This window comes from Plutella xylostella, chromosome Z (genome assembly GCF_932276165.1).
Source record: "Plutella xylostella chromosome Z, ilPluXylo3.1, whole genome shotgun sequence".
Lineage (NCBI taxonomy): Eukaryota > Metazoa > Arthropoda > Insecta > Lepidoptera > Plutellidae > Plutella > Plutella xylostella.
This window is the reverse complement of record NC_064012.1, coordinates 5,026,823-5,046,921: the sequence shown is the minus strand read 5'-3', so window position 1 is coordinate 5,046,921 and position 20,099 is coordinate 5,026,823. Positions and strand designations below refer to the sequence as shown.

General features: G+C 37.1%; 1 protein-coding gene across 5 annotated transcripts in view; it reads right to left on the bottom strand.

Moving 5' to 3' along the window:
• The window catches only part of LOC105387103 (adenylate cyclase type 6), a 195,438-nt gene that overhangs the window by 55,137 nt on the left and 120,202 nt on the right, over positions 1 to 20,099 (bottom strand). For 4 of the 5 annotated variants that reach the window (XM_048632816.1, XM_048632817.1, XM_048632814.1 and 1 more), the window contains 2 exons: positions 17,455 to 17,551; positions 5,703 to 5,848 (listed from right to left, as the gene is read on the bottom strand). In XM_048632816.1, coding sequence (XP_048488773.1) covers positions 5,703 to 5,848; positions 17,455 to 17,551 — 243 coding nt within the window. Of the gene's footprint in view, positions 1 to 5,702; positions 5,849 to 17,454; positions 17,552 to 18,699; positions 19,132 to 20,099 lie in introns of those variants that run through there. The other variant, XM_048632818.1, reaches the window with a different exon arrangement.

Here is a 20,099-nt window from a genome sequence, read left to right as displayed (position 1 = left end):
GTAAATAATTGTTGAAAAGTACAAAAAAACTGCGGTAACTTTAAATCTTTGAAACGTGACGGATTTTCTTAGAGCGGATGTGACAATATATAAATATCATAATAATCTATGCCCATAGAACTGAGCGTCGGCGCGACTGGCGAGACTCATTATTCTGAGCCGTGAAACGTCGACGATGACGTCACACTTCTTCACACAAAGTTTTGGGCGTTTATAGTGGACGTGTCGGTTATAAATTTTTAAATTTCTCTAAAATACTTAAATTATTTTTTTTGTTGTTGATTTTTTTTTACCATAATAAAGCGATGTTAATCTGTCGAATGAGAAAATAAAAAAATAGATGCATATTCCCTATTCATATAGTTCATTTTATGTTACACCCGCAGTGAAAAAGTTGCAGTGACATAGCATCAAATTACTCCCACGGAAAAGGACCGTCTGCAATATTGAAGTATGCACATAAATTTATTTTTAACAGCGGATCAGAATATTAATAAATAAAAACCTACTCAAAATATTTAATTTTGATCTTTTTTTATTGGGGCAATATGTTGTCTGGATATTGTGGGTGGAACATTTTCATTGCTCGCGAGTGCATTATTTACAAACGTAACTGCAGTATCACACTTTTGATAGCATTCCATTTCGTTGTTATAATGAAGTGGACGAATAAATCCACAAGCCATCAAACTATCGAGTCAGAGATAACTAACTCTACTTAACTGAAGGTAAACGTGCTAACTTTGAAAATTTTGCCCAAATATTGCACTGAAATATTAAATTTAAATGGAAGTGAATTCATAGCGTGCGCAGATACAAAAGATTCAAGCCAAACTGTTCCAACTTTTCGTAAGTACTTATTGAAATAACTAAGTTATACAGTTTCTTTGTTGTTTACTCAACTGTTATGTAGAAAGCAGCATTCAAACCGGGACACGTTTTTACAAATTATAAAACACGATAAAAAACCGTAAAAATTTCGCTAAAAAGACAAAGAAAATACATGTGAGTACGGTGGCCTGCGCCTAAAAGTATACAGGCGGAGTTTTTAAAATAGCGATCCCTGATGATGAAGGGACCAGCTACATCTGTTATAAATCCGGGGACGTGTTGTGTGTGATGTGTGTAGCAGTGGTGTTTATGTGGATGTGCTTGAGCAGCATGTGAGCTTGAGATCGCTATTTTAAAAACTCCGCCTGTATACTTTTAGGCGCAGGCCACCGTACATAATATATATTATGTTGTCATGAAAACCAAAATAGGAATAATTCAAATTTCCCCAGCAATGATCAGATAAAGTTATCTACGTAGGACTGAAGAGGCTAACAGCGCTAAATTTGCAACGGGCAAAAGCAGGAGTTTTTATTTATGTATTGTTATTGGTAGTCCAAGTTTGGTACACCAATCTGCACTGGGCCCGTGTGGTGGACTACGACCCTTCCTTCATTGGAAGGAGACCCGTGCCCCTGTACTTAAAACGTGACGGGTTGAATGTGATGATGAATTTTAATTATTGCCCTGATAAACTTTTTTTAGTGTTTGTGGTTTTTGGTAAACTTTTTTCAGTTGGAGACTATACTAAACTAGCTAAGTGAAAGTTGTGTTTCCTATTACTTATATCAATACTTCCCTGTGTAGCAATAAAAACCTTAAAAGCCCCAATAAAGTAGTTTCCCGTGGCCCTAAAAGTTCTCACAATCATTCTCAACTCAACTTCGATAACAATCTTCTTGAAAACTTAGTTATGTAGAGCTCCAAGTTGAATCTCACAAACGACGAGTTATCGTCGTAAAATAAAATACTTGGAGTTTGTTGGATCGTAGTCTAATATAACTAGGTACGTAGGTACTTACTGAGTGAAAGATTATTATTTTTATTTAAGCGTTTAAAGAAAAAAATAAATTTATTGGCTAAGGGCTGAATTTTCAATGGTCAGATAAATGTTATCTGAGGAATAAAACTATCGCTGTCACTGTCCAAGGCCCGGGTCTCCTATTTACGCCGTAGGTCGTGTTCAGCGTCACGCCGTAGGCCGCGTCACGATGCTCACTATAGAAATGTACTGATGCGGTCTCCCTCACACGCCGACGTTGGCGCGTAGACGTAGTGAGTATCGTTACGCGGCCTACGGCGGTGACACTTGACGTGACCTACGGAGTAAATAGGAGACCCGGGCCTAATACAAACATCAGCATCAGAATTATTCCTCAGATAACTTTTATCTGACTATTGAAAAATCAGCCCCAAGTCACATTACTTCTATTGTAAATATCATTTGTTAAGTTTAGCTTTGACGCAGCATAGCTCGCGTGCATCCGTCATGGATGTTTGTTACTCCTAAAAAACCACTCAACAGATTTTCATAAAATTCGGTATCCAGTAAGCTGATAGCCTGAATTAACACATAGACATAGTCAAGGTAAAACTTTTTAAAGTGCAGCGTAGCTTATGTTATCATATCTCTGGTTATAGTGGGTAATTAATTCAATCTTATCGGGAAGGTGTCGATTCTACACGCTAACGTGACATCATACGGATTGGCTCGCAGCCACGTTGCCAGTAATATCTCATGGGGGATATTCTCATAGCCCCCTATCTAGCTTGTTTACTTTGAATCGTAATTTATAGTTTACCGTTCGAACTGTGAAATGTTTTTCGGCTTTTCCAGGTAAAATAAGCTGAGGAACGATGTGTTTTCTATAAAAATTGAGAGAAACTCTTAGTAAAAACAAACTACTGCCCTGTCCTTTGCCAGGCTGTGGTCTTCTAGGTACGTGTTGTGCAGATAACAGTATTTTACTTACGAGAACCAAACCATAGACATAGACAAAACATGATTACTTTTTACAAAAAAGCCTATTTAGTGCGATCGCGAGATTGAGCTTGTTACAAAATCAAGTGCCGAAAAGTAAAGTTATTACTGTCTACCTCTGAGGTACAAACAAACTGATACTGTGTGTATACACTCCCACAGGAGTCTATCTCCTCGTCGTTAGATCTAATGGCCAGCGCCGTGAAACTTCCGCAATCATATTTGACTCCTACCTGTACTGTAGGCTAAATCTGGCCAGTTTTGATAGACCACTTTCATTTCATCTAATATTCTATTTATTTGTTTACTTTATAAAATGGTCGCTTAATACGAAGTAACGATAGGTACACCATAATATACACTGCTTGATATTTTATAGGTAAATTGCTTTGGAGACGTTTAATACGTAGTGGTATTTCTGTACGTTTGACGTTTTTGCATAATATGAAGTGGTAATTACGGTACACTGAAAACCAAATGACAATGGGCGTTTTGGGACCTATGTCCAATAAAGATGAGACATACATCGTTGGATAGCTCTTTTCAAGTGAGCAAAAAAGTATTATTGCGACAAATCCGTATAAGTTGTCCATTTTGAAATATATTCGTCGGAAGGAAGTATTTTTCTATGGCATTACACTCTCTCTCCTGATGACAGTTAGGGCGTAATACACGTAAACACGTATTATTGAAATTGGAGAAATTACTTTCAACTGGTTTTATTTACTGGGATAATAAACAAATATAATATTATATGAAACATGATAATTTTGTTAAAAAAATTAAAAATGAATGTGAAAAACTAACAAAAACATTAAAATTACAGAAATAAAATATAAAAACTTTCAAGGTACGATTATTCTAATTGGACAGTAAATCAAGACTAGCTCTTCCGTTATTCATATTCTGCAAATAAATACCTTTTCAACGACGTATCACTTATTTCTATTGGTGCTGGTCCCAGCTTCCATATATTGGTGCCCATCATCATTTAATGTATTTTTTTTTTATCAATATTCCCAGTAAATACATTGTAAGTACTACATAATATGCAAAAACGTGACCAAATTAATGTACTTATAAACATTTGATGAAGTAAACAATTGAATTTTATCCGAAGTGTTCATCAAAAGTAGCCAGATTAAGCCCCGCCTCTGTTTCACTTTCGGTATAATTGCTCTGCGGGTTGTTATAAACCGAGCTATGACCGCAACAAAGCATAAGTCTGACACACTGAGACCACTGCAGTCTATAGTGGAGTAGTACGAACATAATATTGTAGATTATTGCAACATATTAGGTACTAGCGGTTCCCGCGAGCTTCGTTTCGCCTTAAAAAGTTTTACTGTGGGAATTCTGGGATAAAAAGTAGCCTATGTTCTTTCTCAGAGTCTAGACCATATGTATACCAAATTTCATTCAAATTCATTAAGTAGTTTTGGCGTGAAAGAGTAACAGACAGACAGACAGACAGACACAGTTACTTTCGCATTTATAATATTAGTTAGGATGTATGCATTACAGAAAAAGTTCACACGTAAACCAGTTTTCAAGCGAAGCTATAGACAAATGCATAAAATGGTATGAGGCTTAATGATGCGTTATTATATATTTCTTAAATTTCCCAGTGGTGTACCTACTTGTTTTAAACACAGTTAAAACAGCAACATTTACCTTCGTCATACCAGATAGTAATTTTTTCCTTATTTTCACATCAAAGCTCCAAAACTTTTCAAAGTGTCAGTCCCAGCTTTAGTTTAACAAAGGTGTGTGTTAAACGGAATACATTATGAATTATAACACTAGAGTACATGAATAGAATTATGTTACGAGTAAGTATGTAGGATCCGTCTCTTGTCAGTCATGGCTTCACTAGTATAGAACGAGGTCAGGGGTGGCATATATTGTATGTAGATCTTTCGTCACACTATTTTCGGTACCTATATTATAAACTTTCGCAAACAATATTCCTCTGTTAAGTTTTGTAAGAAGTTTTCAAGTAGAGATTGTCCATTCAACACAAATGAAACTTTAGCGTGCCTTATTACTTGTAAGTACACTGTTAGTTTTTCTTTCTTCAATAGAAAAATGTTACTACATTTACGTTTAAGTATCAGCAGATATTATATTTTATAAAATCTTTTGATGTCGGTCGACAAAGCTCGTAACCGTCGTACTTGTTTCGTTTTTATTATCAGATTAAATATGCTTTGTCTACTTTGTTGAAAACTTCCGCTTTAAAATGTGGAAATATGGAGGCAAAAGCGAGGAATCTCCTTTGATTCCGCGGTTTCCTTGTATGTGGAAAACCTTACAGTAGAAAATTTTTCAAATGTGATTTTTATTAAAACTTAAATTTAATATGCTCACATAATACAAAGAGACAAAGGGTGCATTCTGTGGGGTTAATTAACCTGTAACGTCCGCAGAAAGCATCAACCTGCTTTAATATCATTTTCAATATTTAAAATTTAAGTTTTGTTTAGACAACGTTCAAATAAAATGTTCTGCTTTCAGAATCGGTACCATGACTTCTATTGCATAACTTCAATGACTAAAGTTAGTTGGACCACATCACCAGCCTATAGCAGTCGACGTAGGCTTCTCCCAAAGCATGCCACTGGAGGGGATCTATAGCTTTCCGCATCCAGTCATTACCAGTCACCTTTCGCAAGTCGTTACCCCATCTGCTTACGGACTACGGGTGCTTCAAAAGAGTACCTACAAAGACAGGGATGATACTTACGGAGGATCTAGTCAAGCGGATGATCTATTCAAGTCCACGGGGAAGCGCTGGATGCAGGCCGCCTTCGATCGGACAAGGTGGGAAATATGGAGGGCTATGTTCAGCAGTGGACGTCCTATGGCTGAAATGATGATGATGACTTACATGTAGGTTCGGGAAGCGATGCGAGGCGAACAGCACTCGCATGGGCTGAGGCAGCGACTGCAGGAACCTGGCGCAGCAGCCTGGCTGCTCCTCATCAGGGTTCAGGGCCGCCGCGTCGCCCGCCGCCACCACCACCCCGCCAGGGTCTGGAACAATGAAGGATTATGTAGAGTCAGCAATAGAGATACGTAGTACGACTAAAAACGGAAAACCGATCGCCTTTCTTTTCTTCTGTGGCAAGCGAACGCTTGGTTGAAAGAAGAAAAGAAAGGTGATCCGTTTACGTTACGTTTATATGAGCTGTGACCTTTATACATGACTTGAAAACACTTAATATACAGGTCCCAAAAATCCAAGACATGCCTTGGTGGGCTGATACACTAGTAGTCACCATAATATCGTAATATGACCGAAGTGAATGGTCGATAGTTTTCAAGATTGACACTTTTATAAATATGCTGAAAATCGACACCTCGGATCAGCATTTTGCGTGCGACCGCTATTGTATAAAGATTGTTTGTATGTCTCGTTTTACAAAATACGTAAATGATTATTTGTGTTCTCTGCAATGCAATCTTGTAAGATGCAGTCAGAAATTATTCCGAACACAAACCAACTACGTTTCAAATAAATAAATTTCTTGTAGGTACCTACCTTGATTATAGGAGAATAATATTCTTCATAGTGATTTTCTAGTCAGGATCGTTTAACGCTCAGTATGAAGGACGCCCATGAATAAACCGATAAGGGTGAAAGGCCCGTTTTGTGAAAAATATAATTGGATGGATTTTGATAGGGGCATATAGGATTACGTTGGTCATCAATAAAGCTATATACGAGTATCTAAGTACATAATAATATACATTGTATTTTATTATGTATAGGATACCACATAATTTTATGGAGAAGAAAATAATGAGTGTGAGTAGGTCGCGCTCTCGACGACTGGGTGGTTACTAACTATCCGTTGACTGTTGTGCCGGTGGTCCAGGGTTCGATTCCAGGGCAGATAATATTTTTTCTATCACATATTTGTGTATATGCGAGGGGTTTCGTTTATCATAGAGGTGCGTGATTGGAGACTCCTTGAGTGTCGTATCAACTGTATATTACTATTATTAGGGTCACTCTGTATGACGAATAACTATCATAGCTCTGCTGCGCGAGCCACGACTTTATCTCGTTGGATTAAACGTGCCGATTGCACGACAGTTCATTTCATTAATCATTTCACCAAAGCGCACACCGCACAGTGACAAACCCTAGTTCAGAAGGGCTAGTACGGGGCGATTTTTAGACGAGACAAAAGATTTGCATTGCACTCACTCACTTCGCGCAGCCTCAAGAGTGAGCGTGACAGAGAACTTTTGTCACGTCTTAATAGCGCTTCGTGCTACAGGGCCAGATTAATTTTTGACACAGACCCGCTAAGAATCAATTATTATTAGTACCTACATAAAAATTAAAACCAATGTTGGAAAATATTACAGACACAGTGTTTTCAACGTTCCTGGAATTGAGCTCTCGATTTAAATAGAAGCCCTAAGAATATTTTCAATTAGCTGCCTGATAATTATAGTCTTTCAGAAATATATCAATATTCCTGCTTCCTGCTACAGTTCTAGGAAATACGGTTGCAAAACCAGACTTTTTCTTTCTTCGACTGAGTTATTAAGTAGCGGACGAAAATATTATGTATTAATAATGGTCGTCAATACTTTCCAGAAAAATGAAGATCTTTGCAAAGGCTTCGGAACCCCAACCACTTTATACCATTTATTTCAAACTAAGTACATCACGACCATATAAACACATTAAATATATAACATAGTAATCAAATCAAACAACAAAAATTTTGCTTATGAAAATTCAAATGTGCAATTTTCATTAGTTTCGAGGAAAATAAGAAAAACCTTTGTACACCTATAAGTACTATGGTAAAAGATTAGATAAACGTCACTATATCGCGATTAGCCATAAATACGGCTCTGTGATCGGTGGAACGCGCATTAATCGACATACGATGCCGACGTATTGCTATGTCTACACTTCAGTGTTGGAGACATGTGGCACATCACCAACATTAATCTATATGTTGCCTTCTCGTATTCGTATTCCCGAGATGTCCACCACAGCCTACACCCTCGGTACTGGCTATCAACTACTTCGACAGCCTCTGTCAAAATGGCCAAAATTGATGCCCGCCTCTATCGGATTTCAGCTGGTAATTCCTACTGAAACTGTGTATGACTTATCGGTTCTACAGCTCTAGTTAGAGATGAATCCTATGATAGGATATTGGAATTGTGAGTGTGTTTCGTTAAGTATGACTGTGTTCGTAAAATACGTCACTAAATTATAGCGAATTGCTATTCTAAAAAAATATTTTTAAAACTTTATAAACGAAACTTTTTATCTGACTGTTGAAAAATCGGCCATCAAACGTTGACGTGCTACTAAGCTCAAAGTATAAATTGGCTATATTTTTGTTTAAGTGTTCTATCACGCTTCTGAATGAAGTCTGCTGAAACAAGACACAACAACCGGTCAAATTGAAAAGCACTTACTAGCCAGTCGCGTGTTACACGAGATACAATTTTCAATTCAGCTGTATTACCCGGACATGTCCAGTGTTATCCGGTTTTACTAGCTGGAGGTGGAAATTACGTGTCACTCGTTCACGGCTAAGCCTTTTGTGTCATAGAAACTGCATCTGTATTGTGTCCGTGCTGAAACGGCATTGTTGTCTAAAATCTGTTCGACTTTTTCATTTGACTTGTACGAAGATAGACTTGTACAAAGACGTACATGGAAAGCGTTTCGACGTTTGAAAAAGATTCTACTATCCTTTTTTGGAAAATACGGTATAAAATCTCACATACAATAAGTGGCGCCAGTAAAAAAATAGTGATATTTTGGAGCTTTAAACTGGTGTCACCCTGTATTTTTTACTAATTTACGGCTGATAAAATAAAACCAGTCCAGTTACCGCGTCAAAGATGTCTACGTTATTTATAGCGACTGAAGTTCTCGAAAGTAACTTCAGGCTTTTGAGACTTTGATACTTAAATTAAGTTTTAAGATTGTCTTTGTCTGGCTGTGGTCATGATTATTACCGCATTAGTTTATAAATTTAATTGTATAATTTCTGAAAATTACTTTAAAAACTAACAAATAATAAAAGTAATTACCTACTCTGCCTGCCTATGCATATTCGGGTATAACTCTCCTTTAACCAAACATGTCTACAAACTCACACTACACTAAAACCACTGAAATAACCGAGATTCGTATTTACTTGCGTATTTTTTACTCGCAGAAATGAAAACATTCGAGTTTCACGGTAACCGGGTATTTTTCCTCAGTTATGAAAAATGTTTGAGCTGAAGTAGCTCATAATATGGAAATTTCAAAGAAGTCTTTAGTCCTATACGTTTGAAAGTGGCAGAAAAGTATTTTCTTGTAGCTCGACTGCACTTTGTAGAGTTCCTTTAAGTAAATGCTTTGCTTCGTCACATTTTTCTGCAGAACTACCCGCATTCAAATTGAAACTCGATTAGGTACTTGCAGGTAAAGAATAAACTAAATAATCTGATCTTTGTGAGGTTAGTTTTGTGTTTTGTAAGTATAGTTCTTGACCATTAAGTGAAGTGTAAGGCCAACTAGTACCGCCAATAAATGAAACATAACCTAACTACAATTTGAAAGCATTTTTTACAAAACTGACACGTTCTAGGCTCTCTTCGTGGTAATTTTCAGTTTTTAGAACCTACCTCCCAATACCCAGTACCGAGAACGTAGAAGCTATAATGTCGTTTTCGCTAAAAACGGCCGTTTTTACATCTGCAGGTAAAGAGTTAAAGTGACCGCGGTTTGAAGAACCTAACATAGTTATTCACCTTAGATGTTTAAACTTTTTAATATTTAATTTTATAAATAGAGATGAAAAAACCGTTTCCTTAGCGCTTGAGTGAACTTCAAACGCTGTTGGCAAAGGTTTTTCCCACACCGGGAAGCGGAACCCACTAAGGGGCTTATTATAGACGGTCAACATTCAGAAGTGTGCCATATAACTGACCGTACAACATTGATTCAAAATAATGTACAGTAAGGGGCAGATAAACCTGACCCCCCCTCAGAAGCATTGTTAGTATGAGAGAGGGGTCAGGTTTCTCTGCACCTGACCGTACCTACCATACCCGTGAAATATATCCCATTATCAAATCTTTTTAATGCTAACGGTACGATGGCTATAACAACAAAAGAGAGCAAAATGCATCGTTATGAATTTTCACTCGCAAAATGTAGGTACGTAAGTCTAATTTTATTGGAACAAATTACCAACTGAATTGAAATGGCTCCTTTTACGCGCATGAAGTATAAAAATATAAAATTCTCATCGTAAACCTTGCTTTATTGAGCTCAGGAATCGTGTTATTGCTTTAGTAAAACCATATTAACGACCTCCCATTATTTTTATGATCTATCGCCTTGATAGGTCCCTGTAATTCAATTAAAACAGCGATTGGCGGTTATATTTCCTTCTTTATTTGCCTATAATATATTATGTACTTAAGGTGTCTTAGGCCTTTGGCCAATGAGTAGACATTAATTATTTAGTCAAGTTCTTTTATCTACGATAATTTTAGTGGGCCGTCGACAGTAGACGCTTTTAAGATTTAGTTTTGTATCATCATTAGCCTATAGCAGTTCACTGCTGGACGTAGGCCTCTCCCAAAGCACGCCACTGGATGCAATCTTTAGTTTTGTGTAAAATGATAAAATAGTTTTGTATAGAATTATAAAACATTATATCTTATCACGTGCGATCGCAATAGTGACGCAGCATAGTGCATAAAGGCTATATAAGAATTATTCATAAAAAGGACCTGCAATAGCTTAAGTTCTAACAAATAATATTTTCAGGGAGTTCATCAAGTTACTTCCATTACACTCAGATTGTGAAAGACAAAAAATGATTACGGTGAAATATATAAAAAATATTGCTCTTAAAACCCCGAAAGCAATTTCGGCAAAGAAAATTAAAAAGATTTTTTCTTGTTGAAACCGCTACGGGCGTTAAGAAATTACTTGAGGTGGAAAATAGATGGTACCTAGCAACAAGTGTGCTGTAACCGCCATTTAAAATACAATATTTCTGCCGTAGTTTCCACGAATTAACTAAAATCAAGTAGAGAGTTCAGTAGATTAATACCGTGAACTTCATTTATATCAAACGTTGGATATAGAGCTGTTAAATACACCCGAGTACGCATTGTTTTTATTTATTTCACCAATATGAAGAAGAACGCTTGAATATTTATTCCATTGGTGCATTGGGATGCGTTGCATCGCGTCGTCCCAAAGAAACTGTCAGCAATTTAAAATCATTTTTATAGTGTTTTTTTTTAAACACGGTGTTGGATATTATTTTAGGAATCGTCAGAATTTGATCCAGCTGCTGTGTGTGTATGCTCTTCCTAAATGATGACCTCCATACAATATTTACTTCCCACTATTGTATAATAATTATATATTATATAATGTATACAGGGTGTTGCAAAATTGGTATACTAAGCCGAAACCTACATGTGCAGCATGGTATATCTAAGCCCGAAACTGAAATCAGAATTTGGAAATTCGCGAAATTTTAAAACAATTGTAAAAACTAACTTAATGACGCCTTCTGTAATATTTCTAACTTCATTTAATGGTGCATCAGAACATTACCAACTTACAACGTTAATATTTTGTTCAAAGTTCCTATTAAATACTTGAAAATATTGGGGCCATTTGAAGTCTGCTTTTTGTAACTGGAACTGTTTTTTTGCACGTGAGTGTAACAAACCGGATTCTTACATTCTGCAATTTGTGTCGGTGATAATAATGATGTGCCTATCCCAAACAAATATTATTATGATCAGATAGGAATGACCGAAACGCTCCGGGCAAAGTTTACATGTAATTATGTGGTGGTGTTTCCAAACACGTATCAATGCAAACATGGTTGTACGATGTATGGGTCGGTGCGGTACATTATACATAGTAAGTATTACTTATACCTTGTGGGCTCAAATAAAACACAAAATTACCCGAAAGATTCAATGGTCCTAGAGACTAGGAGATCTAGCCCTTCAGATGTAAAGACATTACATATTTCTGTATCTCAGGAGGTGGGTTCTAAAAACTGGAATTAGCGTGACGTGGGGGGTGGATAGAATTAGCAGTTTTGTGAAAAACGCTCTCAAACGGAAGTCATAATTTTTTTTCATTGGCGGCGCTCCGGTAGGTACCTACATATGTAAGCGATCATCGCTGACCTTTCGATGTTTTTAATAGATAGAACCTAGCTGTTTCTGGTCTTGTCAAATACCTACTTGATGAGCGTTTTTTTAAACGAGTGTTATTGCTAGTCAATTTAATTTTCATTCTAAGTATACCTACCTATATCCAGCTTGATTAAGACAAAGAGAAATTAAGGGAAACCTCATCGTATTTCACTGTGAATAGGAGAAAATTACATGTCCGATGTTACGGTTCTATCAGGGAAGTATTTAGCCACCCGACCTAAATAATTGATCTACTTATAGGTACCCACTTCCTATCGAGTTAGTTTCTTTGTTTTTACCGACATCGTTGAAAAGAGGGAGGGTTAAATTAGTCTGCATTGTTTTTTATTTATTTTTGTAGCTATTTGTTTGTAAGCTGAAGTGGGCCTGCCATATATCTCAGAGAGAGAATACGCATATAAACGAAACAAATAACTTAAACGTAAGAAATAACAAAATATACTCATATAAAATACGTAAGAATATTTATTACTAAAGGAATATTTTATTGTGTAGCTATAATATTACGTTTCAGTATTTATATATTACGATATCGTAATTATTTTGCCTAACCAACTGGCAAAATGAGGCCAAATTCGATTTACGTAACCCGATATTAAAAATACTGTTACGAAAACACACTTCAAGTACCTAATTCTTCCATTTCCAGTAATAATATAAAGAGCCAGCATTTCCCGCGCGCTTCGCTTCGCGTAAAAGATTTTCCCGTGGGAATTCTGCGAAAAAATTTACATAAGGCTATGTTCTGATGATTCTATGCTTTAAGTGCCAATTTTTCATGTTGGTTATCTAACCGACAGGGATTGATTTATATATTAAACGTCATCTCCATATAAAATTCATGACAGATGTGTTAAAAGTTAACCACTACTCCCTATGGTTATGCTCTAACCGAGAATGGAGAAATTGGCACTAAGTTTTATCAAAATCCGTTTAGTTTTGGCGTAAAGTGGTATAAACAAACCTACTTACAAACTATCACGGATATTTTGTTATCTCACACAAAAAAATTATAAATATTTCCTGCTAACTCACGTTCCCAATGGCGTAGTGGTTAGTGACCCTGACTACTGAGCCGAAGGTCCCGGGTTCGATTCCCGGCTGGGGCAGATATTTGTTTAAACACAGATATTTGTTCTCGGGTCTTGGATGTGCCCGTAAAATGGCAATAGGCCCGCCCCCTATTACATTGGGACTAACATAACACTCTGGCGAAAAGTGGGTGCAGTAATGCACCTCTGCCTACCCCGCAAGGGAGTACATTAGTACAAGGCGTGAGTGTGTGTGTGTGTAACTCACGTTCCCGTGGGAATTTTGCAATATCCCGTTGAAACTAAACTTTAAGTTTACTAAGGTACCTGCATGCCAAATTTCAAGCGTTTAACTTAAGCGGTTTAGGTACATGCTTTCTTAATATAATATATAATAATATATCCTAATCCTAACTAATATTATAAATGCGAAAGTAACTGTGTCTGTCTGTCTGTCTGTCTGTTACTCTTTCACGCCAAAACTACTAAACGGATTTGAATGAAATTTGGTATACATACGGTCTAGACCCTGGGAAAGAACATAGGCTACTTTTTATCCCGGAATTCCCACGGGAAAACTTTTCAAGGCGAAGCGAAGCTCGCGGGAACAGCTAGTATAATATTATAAATGCGAAAGTAACTGTGTCTGTCTGTCTGTTACTCTTTCACGACAAAACTACTGAACGGTTTTGAATGAAATTTGGTATACATACGGTCTAGACCCTGGGAAAGACTATAGGCTACTTTTATCCCGGAATTCCCACGGGAAAACTTTTTAAGGCGAAGCGAAGCGCGCGGAACAGCTATGAATTCATAAAAATAATTACGGTTGTTAGGTTGGACAACGTACAAAAATATACTTACAGCGAGGATGTTTTTTTTTTTGTAGTGTGATATTTTTATCGCACAAGTATAGCATATTTTATTATGAGTTAATAAAGTAGGTGATGCAAAAAGTAGTGCTACCAAATATTGCTGCGTGCAGGCAAGGTGCAGGCCCTCATGTACAGTCAGTTGCAAAAGTAGCTATACACTTGTGTACCTTGTCAATCTGAAACCGCCTAACCATTAATTGAAACATTGACTAATCGTCAGTTTGACAAGGCACAGAAGTGTTCAGATACTTATGCAGCTGACTGTACCTGACCGTACTGACTCTGACTGAGAGCTTTTTTATATAAATTATCAAGTGGCTCTGTGAGTGTCTTTTCAACTCATTGCAAAAGAGCAAAAGGCTAATAAAAATCTAGTACACTTAATTGAATTTCTTTCTTCCTCATAATTAATTCAAGAGTGCTCGAAATATTTTTTCATTTTCCGAAACGCGTTATGCTATAATTACTTCCCTGTATTAGCAATTCAAATTTATTCTTACCTTTTTTAAGAATTTTCGTAAGACAAGGTTTAACTGGGTAGATCAAGGTTCACTACTGCGAGCTTGTGTTTACACTTAAGGCCGTTTTTAACCCCCGGCGGAAAAAGAGGGACGTTAAATGAGAAAAAAACAGATGTAGTTGCGGATAGGTCTGAACTGATAACGCAGGAGTAATACAGACGTCGCTTGGAAAATAAACAAATATTTTTATATTTGAACTTACATAATATCTATAGAATAGGTCTATGCGACGATAGTAATTAAGTACTTAAGTACGTATATTATTTGTTAATTTTTAGAGTATTTTTTAAATGGCGGGGGTTGTTTTTATAGACAAAATAAGTAGAAACATATACTTACACGTAGCGTATTGTAAATACTTTATGAGCCCAGCAGATGGCTTATTGATGAACCAAATAAAAACGTATCGCATTCGACCATATTTACAGAGCCGAAAGTAGTGTTTTTTTCTTTCTGTTATTTCATACATAATTATTATATGCATGAAATAATCGCTTCCTCTTCATTCATAAGTCTTCTCATACAAGGCCGTCGTCGGTTTCGGAAACTCCTAATGTGGCTTTTCTTTAGGCGACCGCCTATTTAGCCTATTTATGTTTATATTACACTCTCGAGCAATGAAAAAGTTCCACTCACAAAATACCGACACCAATAAACCCAATTTTTTCAAACTTTTAATTAAAAATTTGAATAAAATGGTACCGCATTTAGTTAGTAATATCCTGATGCTCTGTTAAATGTACTTCAATGTTGCAGCAAGCATCATAAAGCTTGCCTTTTCCGTTTAAGAATAATTTGGTGCTTTTCTCAGTGGAACCTTTTCATTGCCCGTGAGTCTATTATTTCATGTGCTGTAGAATAAATCACGTGGTTTAAACGCGATACACCGCTGTAAGAATGTAACCAAACAACCAACAGTTGTACCAAATAAGCCTATACATGTCTCGGCATCCAGTTAGTTTGTTATTGTTGCCAAAAGTTTTCGTCTCTAGCTTTCCTCTAGAACCTTTTGAAGGTTGGACAACAGCCGCCGGCGACCTCTTCGTTAGATGTGATGCCTCGTTACACCGGCCGGGCAAACTACGACTGAACAACACAACTAACATGCTATTATAATAATATGATGAGTAGAACTCTAGATTAAAAATATACGGACAGGATGCTGTAACGTGACACATAGAAAAGTTAACCTAAAAACTGTCCGCGTTTTTTTTATTGTCAAACTGTTTCAAGTTCAACCTTATGAAAACCATAACTGTGGTAGCAATGAATAAGGTAAAAAAAATTAGAACCAAACTAATTCAAAACATATCTCCGTGGAAGACGTGGGGTATTATTTATCGATACGTTAATTTTCCACGGACAATCCGTCTAGCTAGTATATTGTTAGTCTAAGAGTAGAACACACACGATTACGCGTACATTGTTATTATTAGCCCTTCACACACGCAAGTGAAAGGGTTCATAAAGGGCTATTGTTGCGAGCGACGCAGGACTGTTGTTGAGCAGCAAACATTGTCAAACATTCCTCGCAATGCTAAATGTGATTCTGTGTAAACTACGATTCTGCTCAGGTAACGTAAAAGTTAACCAAATTTTATTAAATACTAGCTGTAGCTGCGAGCTTCGCTACTTCGCTAATTCCGGGATAAAAAGTAGCCTATGTTCTTTCTCTGGGTCATAACCATAATATGTAACCATATTTCATTATAATCCGTTCAGTAGTTTTGGCGTGAAAGAGTAACAGACACAATTACTTTTGCACTTATATTATTAGTTATGATTAGGATTGAAAAACATAAATGCTGTGAAAGCATTATTGCATGTACTTAGTATGAGTTTGTGGGTATATGTGCGTCTGTGCGTTGAGAAATGTTTATGCGATGATTCGTTCAGCCTGAAGTTCAGCTTTGAAGTCTGATTTCTGACTATATTAAAATACTAGCTGTTCCCGCGAGCTACGCTTCGCCTTTAAAAGTTTTCCCGTGGGAATTCCGGGATAAAAAGTAGCCCATGTTCTTTCCCAGGGTCTATACCATATGTATACCAAATTTCATTCAAATCCGTTCAGTAGTTTTGGCGTGAAAGAGTAACAGACAGACAGACACAGTTACTTTCGCATTTATAATATTAGTTAGGATATTAGTTAGGATATTGGCACAAATTAATTAAATATTAATCATAATCACATTAACTCAGCAGTGTTGGAATTAACTTAGTCTTACTTTTTACAAACAGCTCCTGTTTTTCAGTTACGGGGTAGCAAGAAAATTCAAATTTTATTATTACCGAGGCTTGAGTCAACAATGGTACTTAGATATTTTTTAAGTAATAATAGTACTTACTGGTTATGATGTGAAAATGTTAAAAACGGAACTCGGTAGGGAAAAGAGAACTAACAATTTCACCACGCTCCTTGCTTTATCGCTCCGTTATTGATATCGCATAGGTATTAGGTATAGGTAATCTTATCGTAACGGTGAAAAACAGAGCTAGACTACGATTTGTCTTTGTAATCAAAGATTTTCCATATGAGAGCTCAGGTCGACGCTTACTGAAGACGTCGAGGCTTAGTTTCAGTGCGGGAGAGGCGAGAACTCGACATTGTAAATGAGGCATAATCAAGCCGATGCGACGCCACTGAGACGCCACCACCTCGACGCCTAAGGAACAGGTGATGCGTGATAAAAAGATTGCTGCTGCTGTTTATGAAGGTACCAAGGTCAAGGTCAAGGACGTACCAACGGTAAGTAGCGGCAGCACCTCCGCATCGGGTCGGCCGGAGGGACACAGCGGCATAATTGCTGCAACTCCTGCTTCTGCTATTAACAAATGCACCAAGGTCAAGGACATACCATCGGTAAGTATCGGCAGCACCTCCGCATCAGGTCGGCCTGAGGGACCCAGCGGTATAATTGCTGTAACTCCTGCTGCTGCTGTTAATGAAGGTACTAAGGTCAAGGTCAAGGACATACCATCGGTAAGTAGCGGCAGCACCTCCGCATCGGGCCGGCCGGAGGGACACAGCGGCAGCGCGGGCGACGACGTTGATGGACCGCCCTCCGCGTCCGCCTGAGGACAATGATATAATTGTTACATAAAACTCATGAATAATATGAATATATTATAGGTAAAGATATATATGCACAAAGGATCCATTCGAGAGAGCCAGCTGCAGCTGCAGGTCCACTTACACCCCCACAGAGAATATAATAGAATAGGTAAAACATAGTGGACAGTTTGTTGAACAGAACGTGATTGATTTGCTATGTCTACTCTTACTAAGTCATATCAATACAATGAGATAGAGTGGTGGTAAAACTGCAGCGCTAATCTATCTCGTTGTATTAGCGTGCCGCTAGAAAGCTACTTTTCATAGCGAATTTCCATGGAAATTATGATAAAATAAGGTGGTGGACGAGATATAGGCAAAATTCTCTAAAAAAATGGTCAAAATCTTTGATTTAAACAATTATGTTTATTATATCAAAGAACAAACTTAACAGCATCGATGCATATAAGTAAAATATTTTACAAACACTTAATCCGTTAGTATTGCGTTGAAAAATTCAGGCATGTGAAAAGGTTATATGTATTTTTAATCTATAAATATGACAAAGGATTTCATACGAATGGCCTTTTATTAAAATATTTCAGGTAGTAAAAAACCTTTGTTACGTGGTTTTGTATCCGCTCAGCGTTATAGTTTGAATGCTTTTGACGGAGTTATTTGAATTTTTTGCCCGGTGCCCTATGAATTACTGGAGCTTTTAATTAGTTTCAGAATTTTATAGCGCTAGCCCGAGCGTTACTATATACAGGGTGTTGCAAAAAGGGTATACTAAGCCGAAACCAGCATGTGCAGCATGATATGTACATATTCATGTATATATACCTATATCTAAGCCCGAATCTGAAATCAGAATTTCAAAATACGCGAAAAAAAAAACATTCTCCATGGTAAAAAGTCACGTGACCAACTAAGTTTCTATGGAAAATATTTTTTTTTTTCGCGAATTTTGAAATTCTGAATTTAGTTTCGGGCTCAGATATACCATGCTGCATATGTTCGAACCCGTGTAGCGGCAGCTGTGTAAGTACACCAATACTCTACTAATCTAATGCTGTCTCAATGGGATTGGTGGCACCATAGTCGAATTTCAACATGGAGATATTATTATTATTACACTCACAAATGAACTGAAAAAAAAACCACTCACACGTCCAGGCTTGCTACTTTCGCCCATGTCCTTTTATGATCTTCACCAGTTGAAGCCCTGTACCAACCATCACCACATTATAGCACAAGTTGACCATGACCAGACCAGATATGATTATCACAGCATAGTGTATCATCAGACCGATATATTGAGGCACCGGCATAGTTAAGATGTTGGAAGCGTTAACTGAACTTCTCTAGATACGCTGCACTTTTAGCAGTATTTAAATTAAACTGCTTTAGACTATATATTTGTTGCTTAGAAATGTTTGTAACGTAGGCTTTATTGGGATGCACGAAATTAAAGTTTCCGAAATCCTTCGAAAATCTCTCACTCTCAGTCCAGCCGCCAGAATCTGTGACAGTATTGACGTCTGCTTATTATTAATTTTCTTTTCTTTCAAAGATAAGTTTATTATTCTATGTTTTTGATGCATTTCCAAGCAAGGCTGTTATTATTTTGATAAATAATGTCTTGAATCCCATTTATTGCTTGTAGATCCCAATAACCCTAACTTTGAGAGAGGATTAAAAGTAAAGACATTATTTTCCTTTAACTGGTAGCTCTAAATAAATAAAGAAGATTGCCTAATATTTTTTTTTGGTTTTGATCTTATTTCTGTTGCAAAGTTAGCGTTGCAGACTATTCACCAATGCACACTGTATTCTATTCTATTCTATTCTATTCTCTGTGGGGGTGTAAGTATCTGCACCTGGCTCTCTCGAGTGGAACCTTTGTGCATATCCCCAAGGTCTAAACTGCCTTCCTAAGCTTGGACCATTTCCCACCACGCTGGTCCACTGCGGGTTGGTGGGTTCACATATCTAGATGTGCTAGATCTAGATATGCAGGTTTCCTCACGATGTTTTCCTTCACCGTAAGAGCGATGGTATACATTGTACTTAAGTTAAAAGAACTCATTGGTACATGTCAGCGCCGGGATTCGAACCCGCATCTCTTGATTGAGAAGCGGGCGCTCACCCGACTGAGCTACCACCGCTCTCTGCACAATGCACACTGTAACTTTACGATCAATTTACAGCAGGCGACCGCTCGTATGAAAGTACCTCTACAGCATGTTAAATATTCCTTTTCATTTATTCAACTTAATTAGTTGCTTTTGCCGTGCACCCTGGTTATTTAATTAAATAACTAGCGAATAGCCCCGGATTCACACGGATGCAATGCTGAAATACTGTATATATTATTCAATAGTTTATGCTACGAGCTGCGCTGCATGATAAAAGACTAATTTTATATTTCCTGATTTTTCATGGTTTTTTCTTAACTAAAAAGTGTGTATGTCTTCGACCGTTGAATTTGTAATAAGTAGTGTGTCAATAAGTAATATTATGTAAGGTATGTGTGTGTCAATAAGTAATACTATTCGATTTGAAAAA